At 38.7% G+C, this 18,223-nt stretch overlaps 1 protein-coding gene across 5 annotated transcripts in view; it reads right to left on the reverse strand.

Moving 5' to 3' along the window:
• Nucleotides 1–18,223, reverse strand: part of EPS8 (EGFR pathway substrate 8, signaling adaptor) — a 138,283-nt gene that overhangs the window by 35,971 nt on the left and 84,089 nt on the right. For all 5 annotated transcript variants that reach the window (XM_087764949.1, XM_087764950.1, XM_087764951.1 and 2 more), the window contains 6 exons: nt 17,365–17,438; nt 8,210–8,277; nt 6,084–6,245; nt 5,733–5,882; nt 3,332–3,414; nt 1,130–1,266 (listed from right to left, as the gene is read on the reverse strand). In XM_087764949.1, the coding sequence (XP_087621075.1) occupies nt 1,130–1,266; nt 3,332–3,414; nt 5,733–5,882; nt 6,084–6,245; nt 8,210–8,277; nt 17,365–17,438 (674 nt within the window). The remainder of the gene's footprint in view (nt 1–1,129; nt 1,267–3,331; nt 3,415–5,732; nt 5,883–6,083; nt 6,246–8,209; nt 8,278–17,364; nt 17,439–18,223) is intronic.

Consider the following 18,223-nt stretch of genomic DNA (forward strand, 5'->3'; position numbering starts at 1 on the left):
AGAAACTCAGATCCACAAGTCGTCTGGCAAGATAGACCACTTGACAAACTAATGAAACTTTTCTGAAGTGAGGAGAAGTCAAACAGAACAACAAACTAGCCTTTACTCAAGATAGATGTAATACTGTAGATTAGTAGACAAAAACGTTCTTAACATTACAGATTTCTCTGAATATTTTTAGTTGTTTTCTTTGCATAGTTGTGTACTTTGTTGAGTGATATAGTCTGATAAACCAAAAGTGATAAAGACTCCATGGTTAATGACTTCTAATTCTAAAACTTTAGTATCTATTCTTAGAAAAAAAAACAAACAAAAAACAGACAAGCAAAAACGGCCTCACCTTAACCAAGATTATTCCCTTAATACAGCCTGTTTTAAAGAAGAGCTTTACTGTTTCTAAAGAATACTTTTTTCAACAAAATCTGATGGAAATAACAACGTTTGCATTAGAGATTTAAAACAAACAAACAAACAAACAAATCCAAACTTATCAGAAATGCTACAGCATTCCTTAGATCAGGCTTTAAAAAACAAAACAAAACAAAACTGGTTTAGCCATACAGGCCATTATAACAATAAATATAAAATAAATAAATAATGCTGATCTCCAGTCAGCTTTTAATCCATAATTATACTTTTTAATTGGCTGAAATATCTGCCCTATGCTCCCCCTGCTACTAAAGACAGCATCATTAAATTACTAGATGTATGACAGTACTGACTATTGTGAATGTTTTTACATTCACAAAAAAGCACAGGTTAAAACAGGTAGCCCATGCCCCCATCCAGATAAACACAAGTAAACGAAGCTCTGAACAGAAATTCCAAAAATGGATATGTGCAAGTAAATGACAAGTGACATTATGACAGTCAGGTCTTATTCCCCCGATCAGGCAACGGTGGCTTGGGGCATTTCAAACTAGACTGGGAGAATAATCCTGTCTGCTCTCAGTGAGGACATAGGGGTGACCTCGTACAACAATTTCTGTATCTGCATTCAGTTACTGTAATCTTTATGAAAGTGGTCTTTCCAAATTATTTTAGCTATTACCGAGGATCATAAAAACCTACTGCTGAGAAGAGCTGTTTGTCACCACACTAGTGGCAGCAGGCTCCCAGAAATACTCACGCTCCCCCTGCTCTGCAGCCCACGCAGACCATGCCGCCACGCGGCTTCTCACGTCCACTTGGGTGATGGTCCCCGGTGGCACAGGGGCAGGCGCCTGCGGCGGCGGAGGGATGGCGCTGTCAGCTTTGGATATCATCCTAGAGGAAGAGACGAAAACCCAGAAGTGACACTTGAAGGAGAAACATTCTATTTTCTAGTGCTTAATCAGAGAAGACAAGGAGGCTTTACAAGGACCTCTTCTACTGTTGAACATACTATAGACTTGGCAAGTAAGCAGTACTCGAGACTATGATGTGTAAATATATTAAACATAGTAGGAAACCAATTCCATGATGGGGTTAGCAAACCTTCATCACCTGGCCACATCGGAAATCCCCAAGCAGTGCCACAGAACATGATGTCTAGGGACCTGACAGTTTACACAGGTAAATTTGGTGCCTTTGGTTCAGTAGGTGGCATTTTTACCGCCCCATGCAGTTCAATGACTGGACTTTCATTTTGTGTGAAAGTCTTCATTAGAAGTTACCTTTCAGTCATCACAACTGAGTATCTATTCCCTAAATTTGACAGGTTGCCAACAACCTGTTTCTTAAAACCCTACCAATAAAACCAATTAAATTTACAGGCTGATTTTCCTTTTTATATCTGTGGCCTGTTTGTCCTGTTTTGATACAAATGTATCAATGTTCCCATCTGCAATTATCCAGTTTTCCAGCTCTTAGTCTAGTTTTAAATACCATAAGGAAAGAGGTCTTTGAAGTCATTCTGCAACTTGATACCAACAGACAAAAAAAATCCCAACAACTCCTGTCATACACACATCCCATCCTTTCTCCACACACCTATTTAAAAGCAAGATCTTCACCTTGAATTCATCTCTTTATAAAACCATCTCATTCATGGCATTCAACAAAATGTCGAGTGTTATTTGGTCTTTGAACACTGAACAAAAAAATGTTTCCTTCACCTTTCCTTCTTCCAGTCTCCCGGGCACTGTTTTCCACATGTCCCACACTTCTACTTGTCAATAGCCTTGCAGCAACTCAATAATGCAATGTCAGGCAGGAGGGTCTCTCCCCAGTGCTAGCATGTACATGATACGACAGTGGGTAACCAGTGCTAAACTGTCATGCATTCATGCCCTCTTGGCCTCATAGCCCTCAGAGGCTGGTATCTTGGATTATTTTTCCTCACTGGATGTACTGACTTACATTCTTTTACCAATTAAATCTCATTAGTTTCCGAGCACATCCAATGTGTTTGAGTCCTTCTGGATTGCCTCTTTGTGCTTATACCTGTTTGCTACAGTCCCACAAACAGTTAAGTCTACTTATTTAATTTTAAACCTGCAGATAAAGTTAGACACAGTTCAGTTTTTGTTTTCTTTTTATAGGAGTGTCCATTATTCTAGGAAAACTTCATGAGTTGCACATCAGAATTTAACAGGTAGCCAAAACTGTTATAAATTCATTCATATAATGGTGATGTTTTTACTTCATGATTTTTGTCCAGTAGAGACTTCTCTATCTGGACCACAAAACTAAGTGTTATTCAGAAATACTATCAGGATGCAGTTACATACTAACTTTTCAACGAACTACCACCATTACCATTCAGCATCTAATATATTTGTGCCTTTGTTTCTATGCCTTTGCTGGCTACCTCTCATTTCTGTATTAATCTTCTCTGAAGCCAACAGACTCCAACAGACTCTTTTTCCCCACATTTTCCAACTGGCAGAGAAGTTTTCGCTACCAGGGAAACAAGGAGTCTTCAGCATTGTTAAACAGGCAGGCAGGAAGATTATTCAGTCTTCAGTTGCTGTTTTATTTAACATCTTTAGATCCCAAAACCTTTTATCATAATCTTATTTACTTGGCATTATGGGGCATTTATGTTTTTAATTTAAATTCCGAACTACTTGACCCTTATGCAGAACTGAGACGTGCAATGCTATTTTCTGGCAAGTGGTATGGATGTCAGCTGTTCCTGTCACTAAGGTGGAACTGGGAAAGGTAAGAGTGATGCTATAAATTGAGAGAGCTTGAGCTAATTATTAAAACAAGGCCTTTACACGTGGTTTTGGAAAGATATTATCAACTAGCAATAAAAAGTAAAAAACAGCAGTCAGACTTGGAGAGCTTCTGAATGCTGTAACACTATTTGGTGATCCTATATACTGCCAAGAAGTTAGGTTTTTACCTCAGTGTTTCAAGCCTCTTCTTTTGTTTCCCACTCTTGCTGTCACTGATTGCACTTTCAATATCTTCATGAATAAAGCTAGCCTAAAGAGACAGAAGCAGAAACCATCAGTTATCAGCTATATCTTCTTATGTACTTTTTTTTAGGGCATCTTTAGATTCCAGAATCCCTTATCAAATCCCATTTATTTAAAAGTTCTGGGATAAATTATTTTACACATAAACAGAACGAAGAAACACACAATGCCATTGTCTGAGAGTGGGTATTTTTGTCACTGTTCCAGTCTCAAGCATTATCATCAGATGAGTATGTCATCTAGATACCAAATTTGTCTGAACAGTTGTAATTATCTCAAGTCAACCATTACTGAATAAGCTATTTTTTCCCCTGCACGTATGTCATTTTTGTTTTTCTCAACCATGTTAGAGGAAAGACATACTACAAAAAAAATCTACTATAGATAGTAGCAGCATTAATACTATAGATAGCAGCAGCATAAATGATTAGGAAAGTAACTTGTAGTGATACAGTTTCCTTTAAGAAATAACAGTAGCCTCCAATTTCTCTTTGATTTAATGGAAGATTAACGTTTCAGAACATTTCCTAATCTGTAGGTTCCTGCCTCTTCATAACTGCAGTCTGCCTCCACCAGTGGCCCACAAGTGAAATTTAGATGCATGTCTAAGGCATTATTTTAACAGATCTTTTACTAAACAGGTCATGGCTTCTCGTAGGATTTAGAATGCTGTGTTACGCATCTTCAGATGACAAATTAATTTCCTACACAGGTTGTCAAAGCCCAGATCTGTCAGTGTCCAGCTCACTTTACAAGGCCCAAGTCTTTCTTAGTACCCTCATGATGGAGAAGTATGTAACTTTTTGGGAGGAATATGTAACTTCTGCTGGGACCAGAAGACTTTGTTGAATTTAGGATCCAAGAGGATTAAAGGACTTCTCAGGCTATAATGAATTGCACTACAGAATATGGACGAGGGATACATTAAGGTTAAAGAATTAATAGAAAAAAACTTTAAGGGATTTGAGGAACTTAAATGCAGAAGAATTCCATTAATCATACTCTTGATATTTATTATTTAACAATTTTTTGTCTAGAAAATATTGAATGCCCCAAATATTATTGATTTTCACTAATTTTTTATTGCAGAGGCTCCTGAGGCTTATGGTAACTTCTAATCAAAAGCAGGAAAAAGGCAAGGGAGAAAGACCTAACCTTTCAAAACCAGCCAAGTCTCATGGGTAAGGAACAAAAGCTAGGGTATGGTCACAGACTCAAAAAATATCTCAGAAGAAAAAGGGGATCCTAGACTTCCAAGTCATCCTTATGTGCTCTGCTTTTTCAATTGTACACAGAGAAACAACTTCAAAAGATGAAAGTCTGAACAGGCAACCTCTGCACTTTGGGAAGCTGGGTCCAACCAGAGCTCAACAAGGATCCCTGCATTATTGAACATAATGCCACCTGAACTTCTCACAGGATCCCAATTTCCATTGAAACAGTAAATTCTGTGCAACTAATCACACAATTAGCCAGTCATCTTCACACCACTCTCACTATACCAATTTCAAAACAGTTGCACAATGTGACAAACAATCTGTTGGTTTAAGACAATGATATGAACTACTACAAAGGAATTAAAAAATCCCCATAACATTATCAACTGGAATTTAAAGAAATACAAATTATATAGAGTAACTAACAGAAATCAAAATTTATAATCCTGGAAATACAGAAGTATTGCAGAATACATTAAAAAATTTATTTACGCTTGAAGGAAATATTTTAATTAGAGATAAACAATCTCTTTCCTTGTTTTGCCCCTCCTGCAAGTAATATTTTCCTTTTCATTATCTCTCCAGCAGAGCAGAGATGCAGAGAGGTGGGAATGTAGAGAAGGTTTAACTGTTCAGTGACAAAAAGAGCAGGAAAAGGGGAAAGACTAAGTAAGACTCAGGGCTCGGATGAGTTCTTTACAGATTATAAGATAAATTTGAGATAACTTAAACTATTTTATACTACTTTCTTCAGAAGTGTGAATGTAAACCATATACGTATTCCAGAGCTTTACTCATTTGCAAACCTAAATGAACAGCTACAGAGCCCAAGAATCACTATTTACAGTAACAAGATATTTGCACATGCACTAATGATTCAGTTTACATACAGGACTACTCTGTTGCAAGACATACTCTGCTATATGTACTAACGTACTATAAGTAGTATTGATATTATAATGCACTAAACTTAAAGCCTATTTATAAGAATAAAAGAACAGAATTATTTTCTATGAATCAGCCCATTTGATTTTACCCACTGAACTTGCCAGTTTGTAAAATTTCCCCTATTCAAATAAATCACAGCAGATCTCCATTACTACCTTACCTTAATCTCATCACATTGGAAAAGATGCAAATCAGGCTTGTTTTGGGTTGGTTCTTTACATACTAATGCAAGAATTGAATTGTAATTGCATGCATTCATCACAGCTTGGCAATGCTGAATTGTGCTTAAAGGAAAATTCTCCAGTTCATTCTGCCAGAAGAGGGGAAAAAAAAAAAAATCAAACACAAAACACCACCTTACTATACAGCAGCCTGATCTCAGAAAAGCTGCATGAGTTAAAAAGGGAAAATGATAATAAGCTAATTAAAATACCAAATCTCACATACATCATTTTTCTACCCGTTCCCTTTTTCTCTCTCTGAAAATGAGACTGCCACTCACAGATCTTACCTTTGATTCCAAGTCCACCAAACTGACAGCTTTGTCATCCACTTGAAGAATCATATCTTGAGTCCACACTTTGCCTTTGGCATCCAGCAATTTCAGCTTCCTTATTCCATCATCTACTGTAATCATTGCCTCTTTTCGGTCCAGAACAAAGGTGGTCAAGTGCTAGTGAATGGGATGTAAATTTAAAAAAAAATAATTGTAATTTTCCCTATTGCTCAGCAGTGTCAGTATTCAAACTGCCTGGAAACAGCAATACAAATTATTCATGAATAAAAGTGCCTTTGTATATGACAGATCCCACCAATAAGCCATAAGAGACATTGTTTAGTCCATAATGTCATTTTAAGTCAACTGATTTTTGTAACTCACTGTTTGTCATCCTCTGTCATTTCCTCACTACACTAAGTGGTTAGACTTGAAGGCACATTCTGAGATCTTTCAGGTGTCAAAGCTAAAATTAAACCCTGAGTATTTAATTAGCTTTCTTGAGCAGTGAAAACCTGTCTCTTTTGGCAAGCTGAATCCAGGAAGCGTCAGCAGAAGCTTCCCAGAGACACCCTGCCAACGTAGCTCCACCACCACCCTGACCTGGAGTGTCCTCATCTCTTCCAGAGCTGCCAGCTAGCACGCTGATGGCAACCATGACGGGCTCGCATCTGACTGGGATACCTTATGGACAGTCTAGTTGCTTCTTTTATGTGGATCACAGTAGAAATGTAGTATACTGACTACTTTTGCTCACCATCAACTTGGAATGTTCTCCAGACTCAATTAATGGTCTAGAAAATAAATATTGCCTCACAGACATCACCTCAACCAGCTTCCCTATCATTATGGTTTTGACAATTTCTCCTTCAACATGCCAACCATGCAAGACAGCCCATAGAATTATTTCATTTTATCCAGGCATAAATCCAGCTTCACATTCTTACTGGAGACCTGGTTACACTCATTCAAGCTGAACCAATTTTAATATATACTTGCACATCTATCTTCTAAATAACTTAAAAAAAAAAAAAGAAAAAAGAATTAATTGTGCTTTCTTCTTTTACAGGGTAACAGCACTTAGTAATGACAGACAAGAGAGTAGATATAAGCTGCCTATAATCAATTTGTTTAAAAGAAGTGAAACAAACTCTCTACTGGCTGCTCACACAGGAATGCCTAGACAAGTACTGATTTTTATGCCAGTACAGTACCAAAACCATTATGGAGAAACCAAAGAAAAATAGACAGACAATTAGAAGCAACACAAGTATTCATTTGCAAGCTGATCATAGCATAGAAGTGCTTGAAATTAAGACTCTCTTGCATATGATCTCACAATTTACAGCTAATGTAAAACCCAGCAAAAAGGAGTTGAGAATCTATGGTATTTGCAAGACTTGGCTTAACCCACGACAGTGGTCTGACGGAAGTGGGAGAAAGTTTGTGCCAAAGTAAGACTACAGAAAGAGGCATTGCATCCAAAAGTGCTTAACAGGCTACGTACGGGCACCCCGGTTTACTTTGCTGAATATTTTAAATGTATCTACTCCTGGATAAAATATGACAGCAGCATGCAGTAATTCTGCAAAGCGGCTTAAAGACAGGAAGTAATGTACTTTGCACTTCGCACTGGGGAAGAATTTGTGCAGGCAGAATATAGTTGTTTAACTACTACATAGTAGGCTAACTGGGGCTCTTAGGGGTTAATGCTCAGCTCTTTCTGAATATTCTGTCACCTCTACTGATTATAACTGATCAAAGTATTAATTTTAAATATCATCCAGTGTGCCTCGCCAACAGCACAGGGTTTTTCAGCTCTGCCTCATCCCTGCAACAAGCCAGGTTCAGAGACAGGGCAGCATAACACGTTGAATTGATATCCCATTGAGAAGTCCTGTCCATTTGCCAAACTACACACAACTTTGCTTACATTCTTCTACGTCAAAATTTCAGCTCATTATGGCAGAGTTATAGAATTTGAGACATTTCAGTGTAATCTATTCTGAAGTGACCTCAGGCTGGCAGGATATTTTGGAAGATGTATATGCCTTCAAGCATATGTATCCTCAAAAACCATGTAGGCAAAAATAACTGCATGTAACTGAAAGCTATAATTGGTACATCGCTCCTCATCTCACCTCTACGTGATACTGCGAAGTTTCGGATATGCTGCTGGCACTGTCTCGTGCATAATTCTTTCTTTGTTCTAAAGATGGGAGGAAAAGAAAGAATAATTATTCATTCAACTTCTTATCATGTTGTTTTGAATACTTCTCAGAGACACTTAAGACTAGTTGTATATACAAAAGCAGAAGATGAGCTGCTGATAATTTCTGTATTTCGACAGAAAAAAGCCTTCACCCCCACATAGTCCAGCACAAGGATCATACTTACATCAACGATGTTAAGAGAGAGCCGGTGGGTGCAAACAAAAGCCAGTTCTCTCATCACAGTGAGTCAGGACACTGGAGGGGAGCAGTGTTCTGACTGAAAACGCTTCATTGGAAAGCCTGATTATTAAAATCACTGACCTGCCACTTTGGTAGCAATAGGTTAACCAGCATCAGGCTTATTGAATTTGTATGAATGCACTTGAAAGCATAAGTATTTTCTGATATACTTGTTATGTCTGCAAAACAACAAAGCCACACACAAACCAGACCTGACTTATCCTTTATTTCTTCCTAACGTTTTCAATTTGATGAATTACTAATGTAGAAATATGCATGGAAAGGGGTAAAAAAAATACACACCAAATATCTCTAAACAGAAATATTTTTCAGCTGAACAAAACACAATGCTGCAAAATCAGAAACATCATTTGCCTTTTACTCCATACAATAGATTAATATCAAACTGGGAGAGGAGAGGAGGCAAAATGCAAGATGAAAACACGACACACACCCACACCACAAAATAATGAATTCAGATTAATACTAAAGAAAACTTTTCAACTTTAGTGGAAAAACAATTGAATGCAACGTTTGGAGGGTTCTTCTCTTTTTTCACCATAACCTCTTACGGGCCCGATCTGGAACACCAGGAGCTTTGCCTAAGGAAGGAAGTCACTAGGAGACTTGGCTGAGGGTGGTCCAAGGAAACTCTGCAAGTAGGCAATTCTTTTCTCTCCATTTCATTAAACAACTTGGATTTCTGATCTTCAAGTAAAATAGGCGGTTTGATTTTGTTCAGAAGGAAAATACCTGATGTACATACAAAATCCATCAATTTCACCATACTCTGAATACTTGGGGGCAAAATAAAAGTGTGTGATTCTGTTGACATGAAAGATAAGTTACTTTTTGCAAAATAAAGAGTGCTGACTACTACCAAGCACATGATCTGTGAAATACAGAGATCTGCAGTGAGGACACCATAAAAGCCACACAGGAAAAGGCTCTTCCATGACCAGGGTTCCTTCAGACAGGAATTTCAGGTGCCAACAGATACAGCAGTGCCCTCACTTACAGGTGTCACTTGTAGAAGTATTTGTCACCTTTATAATCACACCCATTTATCTCTCCAGTTCTCAGTGACTTTCATGAAAGATGATACAGTTTCTGAAATCCCCTGCTGCCTTGAAGCCCCCCTCCCATGACGACAAACACTGCTCACGCAACAGAGCCATCCTGCTACCGTACAGCAGCTACTCAGTTTGCTTTAGCAAGAGGAGTATGCAGTGCAATCAGGCAAATTCAAGAACCCCATGGATTATCAGAATTTTTAACTAGGTGTGTGAATATTTTATAATAGATGTCTCAAGTTAATTATCCATTGTTCTGAAATGCCAGGGCAGAGGATCTGCATTGATTCCAACTGTAACTACTATTTCTGCTTTTGCAGCATGTCACTTAAAGTATTCGGGTTTTTTTCGTTGATTTTCTTTTTAACCACAATAGGCACACACACATATGCACACCCCAACAAAACAGTCAGTAAAGCAGTACTGTCTGATTTGCTACCTTTCTTTTTTTGTTTGGATGATGATCTGAAGAAGTAAAGTCCATCTGTTCCTAACAAAAAAAGGGAATTAAAAAAAAGTATCTAGTTTAACCCCATAGAATTATTTGCATCTCCAAGGGGATCAGTTAACAGTCTTCTGTTATGGACTGTAAATGATAGTTAAATGCTGTCCAGGAAGAAAGAATGTATGCTTTAAAAAAATGTCACTCATCTCAATTAACAATGCATCAAATATTCAGCTTTGATTGTCATTATCTTTTTTTAGGTGAACAAAAGTATTTTTTTTTTAATGATATCAAATTAAACCAGGATAAGAAATTTTATATCCACTGTAAGGTTTATAAATCCTGCAAACAATAATAATTAGAGTTGTTTTAAATAAACAAAGAATATGTAGAGGCTCCAAAGGAATTAAGGAGAGTAACTTTTGCAAGAGATACTTTGCTCTGCTTCATAGAAATTTTGTCCTGTGTTAAGACAGCATATCCAAAACCATTTGTAGCACTGATTAACACATCCTCTTCCACAGAGCAGCCCTAACACTCACAATAGACATGATGGCAAGATTTTCAACACACTATGTCATGGTGAGAACAATAGTGTTTATATAAGAAATAGAGCTTTCTGAATGCTAATAAAATCTGTGGTTGCCTACACCCGAGAGCCAAGAAGAGCCCCTCAAGTTCTGCATTCTTAATTACAACAGAATAGCAGCAAGAATTTCAATAAAATTTCCCATTAGCAAAAGTCAATTTGTGTTTGTGTTAATAAACAAAAAGTACAGTCAGCACAACAACTGACGGTCCATACTGAGGTCAGCAACAATTCCTATTTACCTATTTATTTCCTTAATGCAGGTAGAACAATCATTAGAACCTGCTAGAGATCCAAGTTATCATGTGGAGTGGAATGGAATGGAATGGAATATTTCAGTTGGAAGGAACCTGCAATGATCATCTAGTCCGACTGCCTGACCACTTCAGCGCTGACCAAAAGTTAAAGCATGTTACTAAGGGCATTGTCCAAATGCGTCTTAAGCACTGACAGGCATGGGCCATCAACCACCGTTTTTTGTTATCTTGGCCCTTCTACCAAAAACACCATGTAATGTATGTCACTTACGCAGACTTGGAGACTCCCTTTTCTGGGAGTCCGAGAAAGTGAAGCAATCTAAACTCTGCAATGAAGCATACAAACTAAACTGGGGAGACTTCCAAGTCTTGTTGCGGTTACAGACCAAACCAAACAAAAGAGAGGGTACCTCACAGGCTTTTAATTACTGCTCAGTGCTGCAACTTTTACTTGGTTTTGGATGAGCTAAGAAGTGGCCTATAGCAGCTGTGAATGTATTCAATACTGCTATAGAGGAGCTGGAGGTAGATACTATGGGTAACCGCTCCATCCTGAAATTATTCACCCTTCAAAATACATCTTCTAATAAGTACCCAAAAACAGGCAAAATTCTTCCATTGCTTCTGGAAGGGTTTTTCCTCAACGTTTGTTTTTCAGCCCTTTTACAATTCAATAGTTAGAAAGTGGGTCTCCTTTCCCATACAGGGTCAACCCAGCTGCTAATAACCCAGGCTCCCTGAGAGATAGTTTTCTTGGCTGCCCGGTGTAAATTGCACTGAAGGAAGAATGAATAAAGTCCCCTCATGATAATACAAACATAACACATGATGTTGAATGAATAAAGTCCCCTCATGATAATACGAACATAACACAAAGAAAAAAGAAAGAAAAAAAAAAAAAGACTGGCATCTAGAATGCATCCCCTTTCCCATGGATTTTGCCAGTAGCTCAAAACTAAATCTCAGCCTCTGCTTTCTCCTAGTGCCTGGCTCATGTCCCAGATTCTACCTACAAACCTCTGCAAGTTCTCACCTTGCCCTCAGAAAAGAGGACACAAACCCTTTTGCACCCCCTTCTGCTGATGTGCTCCACTGCCTTGAACTTGTAGCAAAATTGATATAAGTCTGCAAAATTGTTCCGTGTCCTTCTCTACCCAGATGACACAAGTGTCTGCTGCTTCCTCCTACAACACTTCCATGTTTCCACTTAGAAGTCAGATATATCTGAGCACATGATTCTACAGAGTTGCCCATTGCCATTCTTCTGGAAATGTAGCTTCCATCTCCTCAACTCTTTCACATATCAAAGTGGCTGATTATTATTCATCAATATTAAACTGACTGCTTTTACAGAAACCCTGAAAATGTCTCTTGCCTTATTACATGATCTTCAAATGTAAGTAACTCATACCCTACTACTGAAAACGAGCAACAGAATTTGCTGACTTACTGAATGTACTGGGTCTGGCTGGGATGGAGTTAATTTTTGTCACAGCAGCCTGTGTGGTGCTGTGTTTTGGATTTGTGACCAAAACAGGGTTGATAACATAGGGATATTTTAGCTATTGCTGAACAGTGTCAAGGCCTTCTCTATTTCTCACTCTGCCACCCCAGCAATTAGGCTGGGGGTGCACAAGAGGTTGGGAGGGGACACAGCTGGGACAGCTGACCCCAACTGACCAAAGGGATATTCCATACTGTATAATGCCCTGCTCAGCAATAAAACCAGTGGGTAGTCTTTCCAAAGTAGCCCTTGCTCAGAGACTGTCTGGGCATTGGTCTGCTTGTGGGAGGTTGCGAGTGATTGCCTTTGCATTACTCGGGTTTTTTCAGGTTTTTTTCCCTTCACTTATTAAGCTGTCTTTATCTTCATCTGATTCTCTCCCCTATCCTGCTGCAGGAAGGAGACAGGGGGAATGAGAAAGCATCTAAGTAGGTCCTTAGTTGCTGGCTGGGGTCAACCCCTGACAATGAAAAAAAAAAATAACATTTTGTATGCTCATTTCACTCACCTAATCCTCCCGATCAGTCTCAGCCTCTCATGGGTCCCTTCATGCATGAAGAGTTATTGAAGCTAAAGCAAAATTCTGCAACAGAGACTTCCAGATAGGATGTATAAAACTATCAAAGGATGAATAAAACTATCAAAACTATTGAGTTTTTTCTGTTTACTCTACTTACTGTAGCTCACATCCAACGTGTAAAATACAGTGCAGCCTTAATACCACAGTTAGCTTAAACCCTGCTGATACGCTGCGCACAATTTACGTAAAGCACTTTCCCTCTGATAAAGGAAAAAATAAAAATAAAAAAGCATCATGGCAGAAGACACTTAAGTTCCTAATCACAATCTATAGCAAATGCAACCCAGAGGAATCTGAGCAAAATAAAATCCCTCACAAGACAAAGGCAATAAACTTAAAAGCAGCACAGCATTACACTCACAGGTCCTGACTGTAAGATCTACTAGCTACTAAACCTTTCAAATGAACACAAACATTGATCCACAGAAACAAATACTCTTCCCGCTGTATCATGTGGAGAGATGCTACTGCTATTCATGCCTTTGTGAACTTACTGAATTTGCTAGTCATCAGGAATGGACCATGTTTCTGGTTTGAAAAAGATGTAAAAAGGTACTGATTTCATACCAAATTTGGAAGCAGCCAAAATACTGGAAGACAAAAAAAGACCTCTTGACCAAAGACTTTTAGCCAAGCCAAGAATAGACTAGACAGTGCATGACACAAACAAACAGGACTTGAGACTGCCATCGCTCATTCTCTTCCTTGCCCTCCCTACACTAAGAACTCTGTGCTCTTCCCCAGTTATTTCTGTGAAGGACCATTTCATACTTTGGAAAGGTAACTACTCCACAGTTTCAGACAGAAACACCAGTGTGGCCCAAGGTCCCTTGAGGCAGAGCTATGAACAGAACCTGACATAGCTAAAGTTAGATTCCTGTCTCGCCCATTTTTCAACTGGAAGAGGGTGCAGCAATGTGGCAAATTAGAAAGCTGCTTAATAAACTCTACTGTAGCCTCGCTCTGTGCCACTGTCCAGAAGACCACACAAAGAAATGTATCACAGCAAGAGAAATCTAATTCTTTATCTAGGTAGGGAAAATTCTTACTACAAGCAAAAGATCTTAGTCTGGGTCTTAACAGATGACATGAAGCATGGGTGGTGCTGGTTAGGGCTATGATACCTTTAGGCATAACAAATTTTCAGCCTAAAACAGAAATGAGGAATTCGGATGCCTAGGCTTCCACTGATGTCTTACAAATAATTGCATAGGCCAGATGTAATAAATGTTATCAGCACTATGGTTATGATACTGCAAAGAAGGAAATCCCACTTTCCCCTGCCATAGCCAAATTGGAAAATCTCTGTACAATGCACAAAGAGACAAAGCTCTGAAATCTGACAGTAATCCATGTGGAGATGGATTAAGAGTCACCCTCACAAGCTGTCCTGTGAATCCTGGAGTGACAGCATAAATTATTACCACACATCATCAAGCAGAAAAGCCCAATACTTAGCTTACTACTGTATATTTATGGCTTGCATTGGACTGATTGCTGACACCCCTTTAAGAATGTATTGCAGCAGCTGGAAAAACTCAACTTGCGACTGAGAGCAAAGTGCAGGAGACGTGACCTACACATCCAGGGAGGTCAAAACTTGAGTTCAAAGCAAATCTCATTAAGAGAGGAGCAAACACTATCACTTTCAGAGATTTGTGCCACTAGCTTCTCCCTGATGGCTGTGTGGAACTAGCTATCAGAGAAAGTATATTGTTTAGAAGTCAGTTGTCATTTTAATATATTTGAGTATCAAATAACACAAGCATGTTACATGGATGGCTTCTTTTAATGCACTCGTTTACCTAGTCTATGATCTGCTTGTGATTTCCTTGTATTTATTACACTACAGTTCTTGCTCTGAATGAGGTATTTGAGCAATGCAGAAGTACAGATGCAATTTCACTACTCGCACCTAATCACAGCCATGAGAGTATAAACACAATGTATAAAACACCTAGTCTTTTCTGATGCAGTGTGAAGACAATTTTAGTAACATCTGTGCCGTACAATAATCTAATAATTTGGAGTGAACCACTAGCTCGCTGCTTCTGGGGAACGGGGCTGCTCCACACTGTGTCACCCACTGGCAAACCCCCAGTACAGCCCTGGCTATTGACGCCAACTGATGCTGCATGTCTCCTCGCAAGCAGAGCTGAAGCAGACAGATGGAGAAGCCCAATGCTAGAACAACAGATGACAGTACAAGCCAAAACCTATTTCAGATGGAATGCCCAGAAACTAAATAATGAAATAAAACCCATAAGAATGTGTAGAGGGCATCTTCCCTCCCAGTTCAATGAGAGATTTATCATGCAAATAGAAAACAGTTCCTTTCAGGAAGGAAATGAGTGAAAACAAAGAGATTATTTCACACAGGAAAAAAGGAAGTTGCAAGGAAGTTTTTGCTATCAGATAACCACATAAGATATAGCGATGGCTCCGGTCTAGTTTTTAACTGAACTGTCTGTAACACCAATAAAACTACAGCCTCCTTTCCCACTGGCACTGTGGTCAACCTTCTGCCTGATGACCAAAGGACTGAGGAATCATGAACCACCTCAGCACTGGGACTCAAGACATAAACGTCATGACATGACATATACGTGTGTACATACACATACATACATATATATACACACATTATTATTATTAATTATTATTATTATTATTATTATTATTATTATTTAGTCTTCACTGTGCTTGGAAGCAATTGAATCCAAGATCTTCACTTCAGTCATAACGTCTCGTAAAGAAATAATCTAAGAGTTTTCCTCAATGTCTCTTGCTGGTTTCTGTTACCACCTACTCTTTCTGTCAACATGTGCAATCAGTTTGTCCAGTGAACCCATACAGGAAGCAGAAATCACTGTTTAAAACAATCACTTCAGAATTTTCCTCATTTGCAGTACCTGCCTTTAATACTATATCAAATGACTCACTTTTGTAGCATACCACTAAAAAAAGATAAATTTAAACTTAGAATGATTCACACGTAACATCATTTTTAAATGACGAATGTTTCAAATGCTTTCTACTTCTGTCTTAGCTGATTTTTCTAGAAGCGGACCTTCACACTACTTGAGCACAGTGCCTTCGGCCACCAAACCACATCGGCTTTTTCACACCACTCCTCTTTTCAGAGGACACAAAGCTAAGAGACCTCCCATCTCCTTCTTAGGCTTTTAGTCTCATGAATTTCAAAGCAGTTCGAAAGCCAACAAGGCAACAGTACACCAAAGTTCTTCTCATGTGCTCGTGGGTGAGTAACCCAACTCAAGGCCTGAAGGCTCCATCTTTCCAAGGGCAAAGTTAACGCTGTTCTAATGCCACAAAGCATCCTGCCCTCACTCCCTTAACTCCCGAGGTCACTCCCAGCCATCACTCCACCCAAAACAGCAGGGAAGAAAGATCAGTTACTACTAAGAATGTGGCAGTTACTAGCTGCTGCTCTTTGAGCTTTCCAGTTTGTTAACCTGCAGAAGAGGTCATAGATGCAACAAGGGAGAGCAGGCTGAGGTGTGAGAGGTCCTGCACAGGACTGTGTTCTCACTGCAAACCTCATTCTTCCAGTCTTATCAGTTGTACTGACTTTCAAAAGAGCATTTAACAACAGGCACAGATTTACACAGCAGAAGATCTCTCAGCTTCATTGCTGCTTGTATTTCCATTACCAGGACAGCTATCAGCAGGATGTATTCACAGTGGAGGTGGACAACCAGGAAAGGGTGCAATTTGGCTGGCAAGGAACATGACTACATTCTGCCTCCACAGTGATTTGGCCAGGGCCTAGAGTAGCATGTACAGCCAAGACAAATACTAGCATCTGTAGTTGGTAAGTGCAAAAATGTTTAGGCATTTATAAGTATCATCACATTTGACAGTCACAAAGCCTGTTGAAAATAGCAGGCCAAATAGGGCTCCAAATCCGTTACGTCAAATCTAAGCTCCATGAAATCCTTCTGTCAAACAAGAATAATATTGTAAATTCCTTTTATGCTAGCAGGGGATAAAGGTGAGGAGGCAAGGGTAGACACAGGTCATGAATCAAACCTATACCACAGCTAGATCCCTAAATGCCTTCTCTCTGGTACATACCTTAGCTATAGGATCACTCTTAGTTTTGTGGTAAATGCTTTATACATTGCTGTCTTAAAAAATTAGCAGGTGGGAGTTCTCTGCTTAGTATGCCATAAAAGCATTTTCTAGCTAGCCTACTTAGTTTTAGTAGGAATAAAATCACTTTGTTCTTTAATTTTGTGTATATACACACACATATGTGTATGTACACACAGTTTTAGATTTACATGCGTAAAATATTTTCACCATGACATCACAATCAATGTTTAAACAACAATTTTAACATAAATCTTTAGAGACTTTATGCCACCTTACCATAAAGAGCTTTTGCACTCGTTCTTGAATTCTGCTCCCTCTCTGCCTGAGTAAACGTTGGTGAACCATAGCCACTGGAAGAAAACATTTCTGGTTAACTTCTGTACAGATGTATTTGCCACACAGAAAGAGACATTGAAAAAAAAGAAAAAAACAAACCCCTCCTCTTATGGAGGACTACACACACCTATGATGTTACTAACGGAGGTAACGATACTGGACATTTGTTCCACACCATGAATACAATGAAGCTTGTTTCAGTTAGGCTGGAAGCCCTTCTGAGCTATTTTGTGTTGCATTAAAACAACATCATGCACAATGCAAGAGTGGTATACACATAGATACTACCATATTGTAAGTAATCAATATCTATTATTATTATTATTATTATTATTATTATTATTATTATTATTATTATTATTATTATTATTATTATTGACTATGCCAAAGACTTGGTAGGATTTGGGGTTTTTATCCTGCATACACAAGTGTTAATTGTTTTTAACAATTTTAACTGCTTTTCATAAAAGACTTAAAAGGACTATCATTGCCTACAACAAATGAGAAGGCAATCCAACATCCTTCCAGTGTAACAACAAGAATGAGTCATATACAAACTCACTGTAAAGGGACAAAAATATGAGAAGCAGATGACAGCACAGATGCCCTGCTCCATACACGAATACATGTTCTTTCGCATCAGATTAGGTCAATTCTCACCAGTGCTGCGAATGAACCTAGTGCCATGCTTCTGACAAAGGGAGCATTCTCTTATCTCAGACAAGGTAACACTTTCAGGTAACAGTTGCTCAGTTCTGTTTACTGGGAAAGAATATCTTCCCACAGATGGAAAGGGTAG

Source organism: Nipponia nippon, unplaced genomic scaffold (genome assembly GCF_047370975.1).
Source record: "Nipponia nippon isolate SJK-2023a ecotype South Korea unplaced genomic scaffold, ASM4737097v1 scaffold_3, whole genome shotgun sequence".
In the NCBI taxonomy this organism is placed as follows: Eukaryota; Metazoa; Chordata; class Aves; order Pelecaniformes; family Threskiornithidae; genus Nipponia; species Nipponia nippon.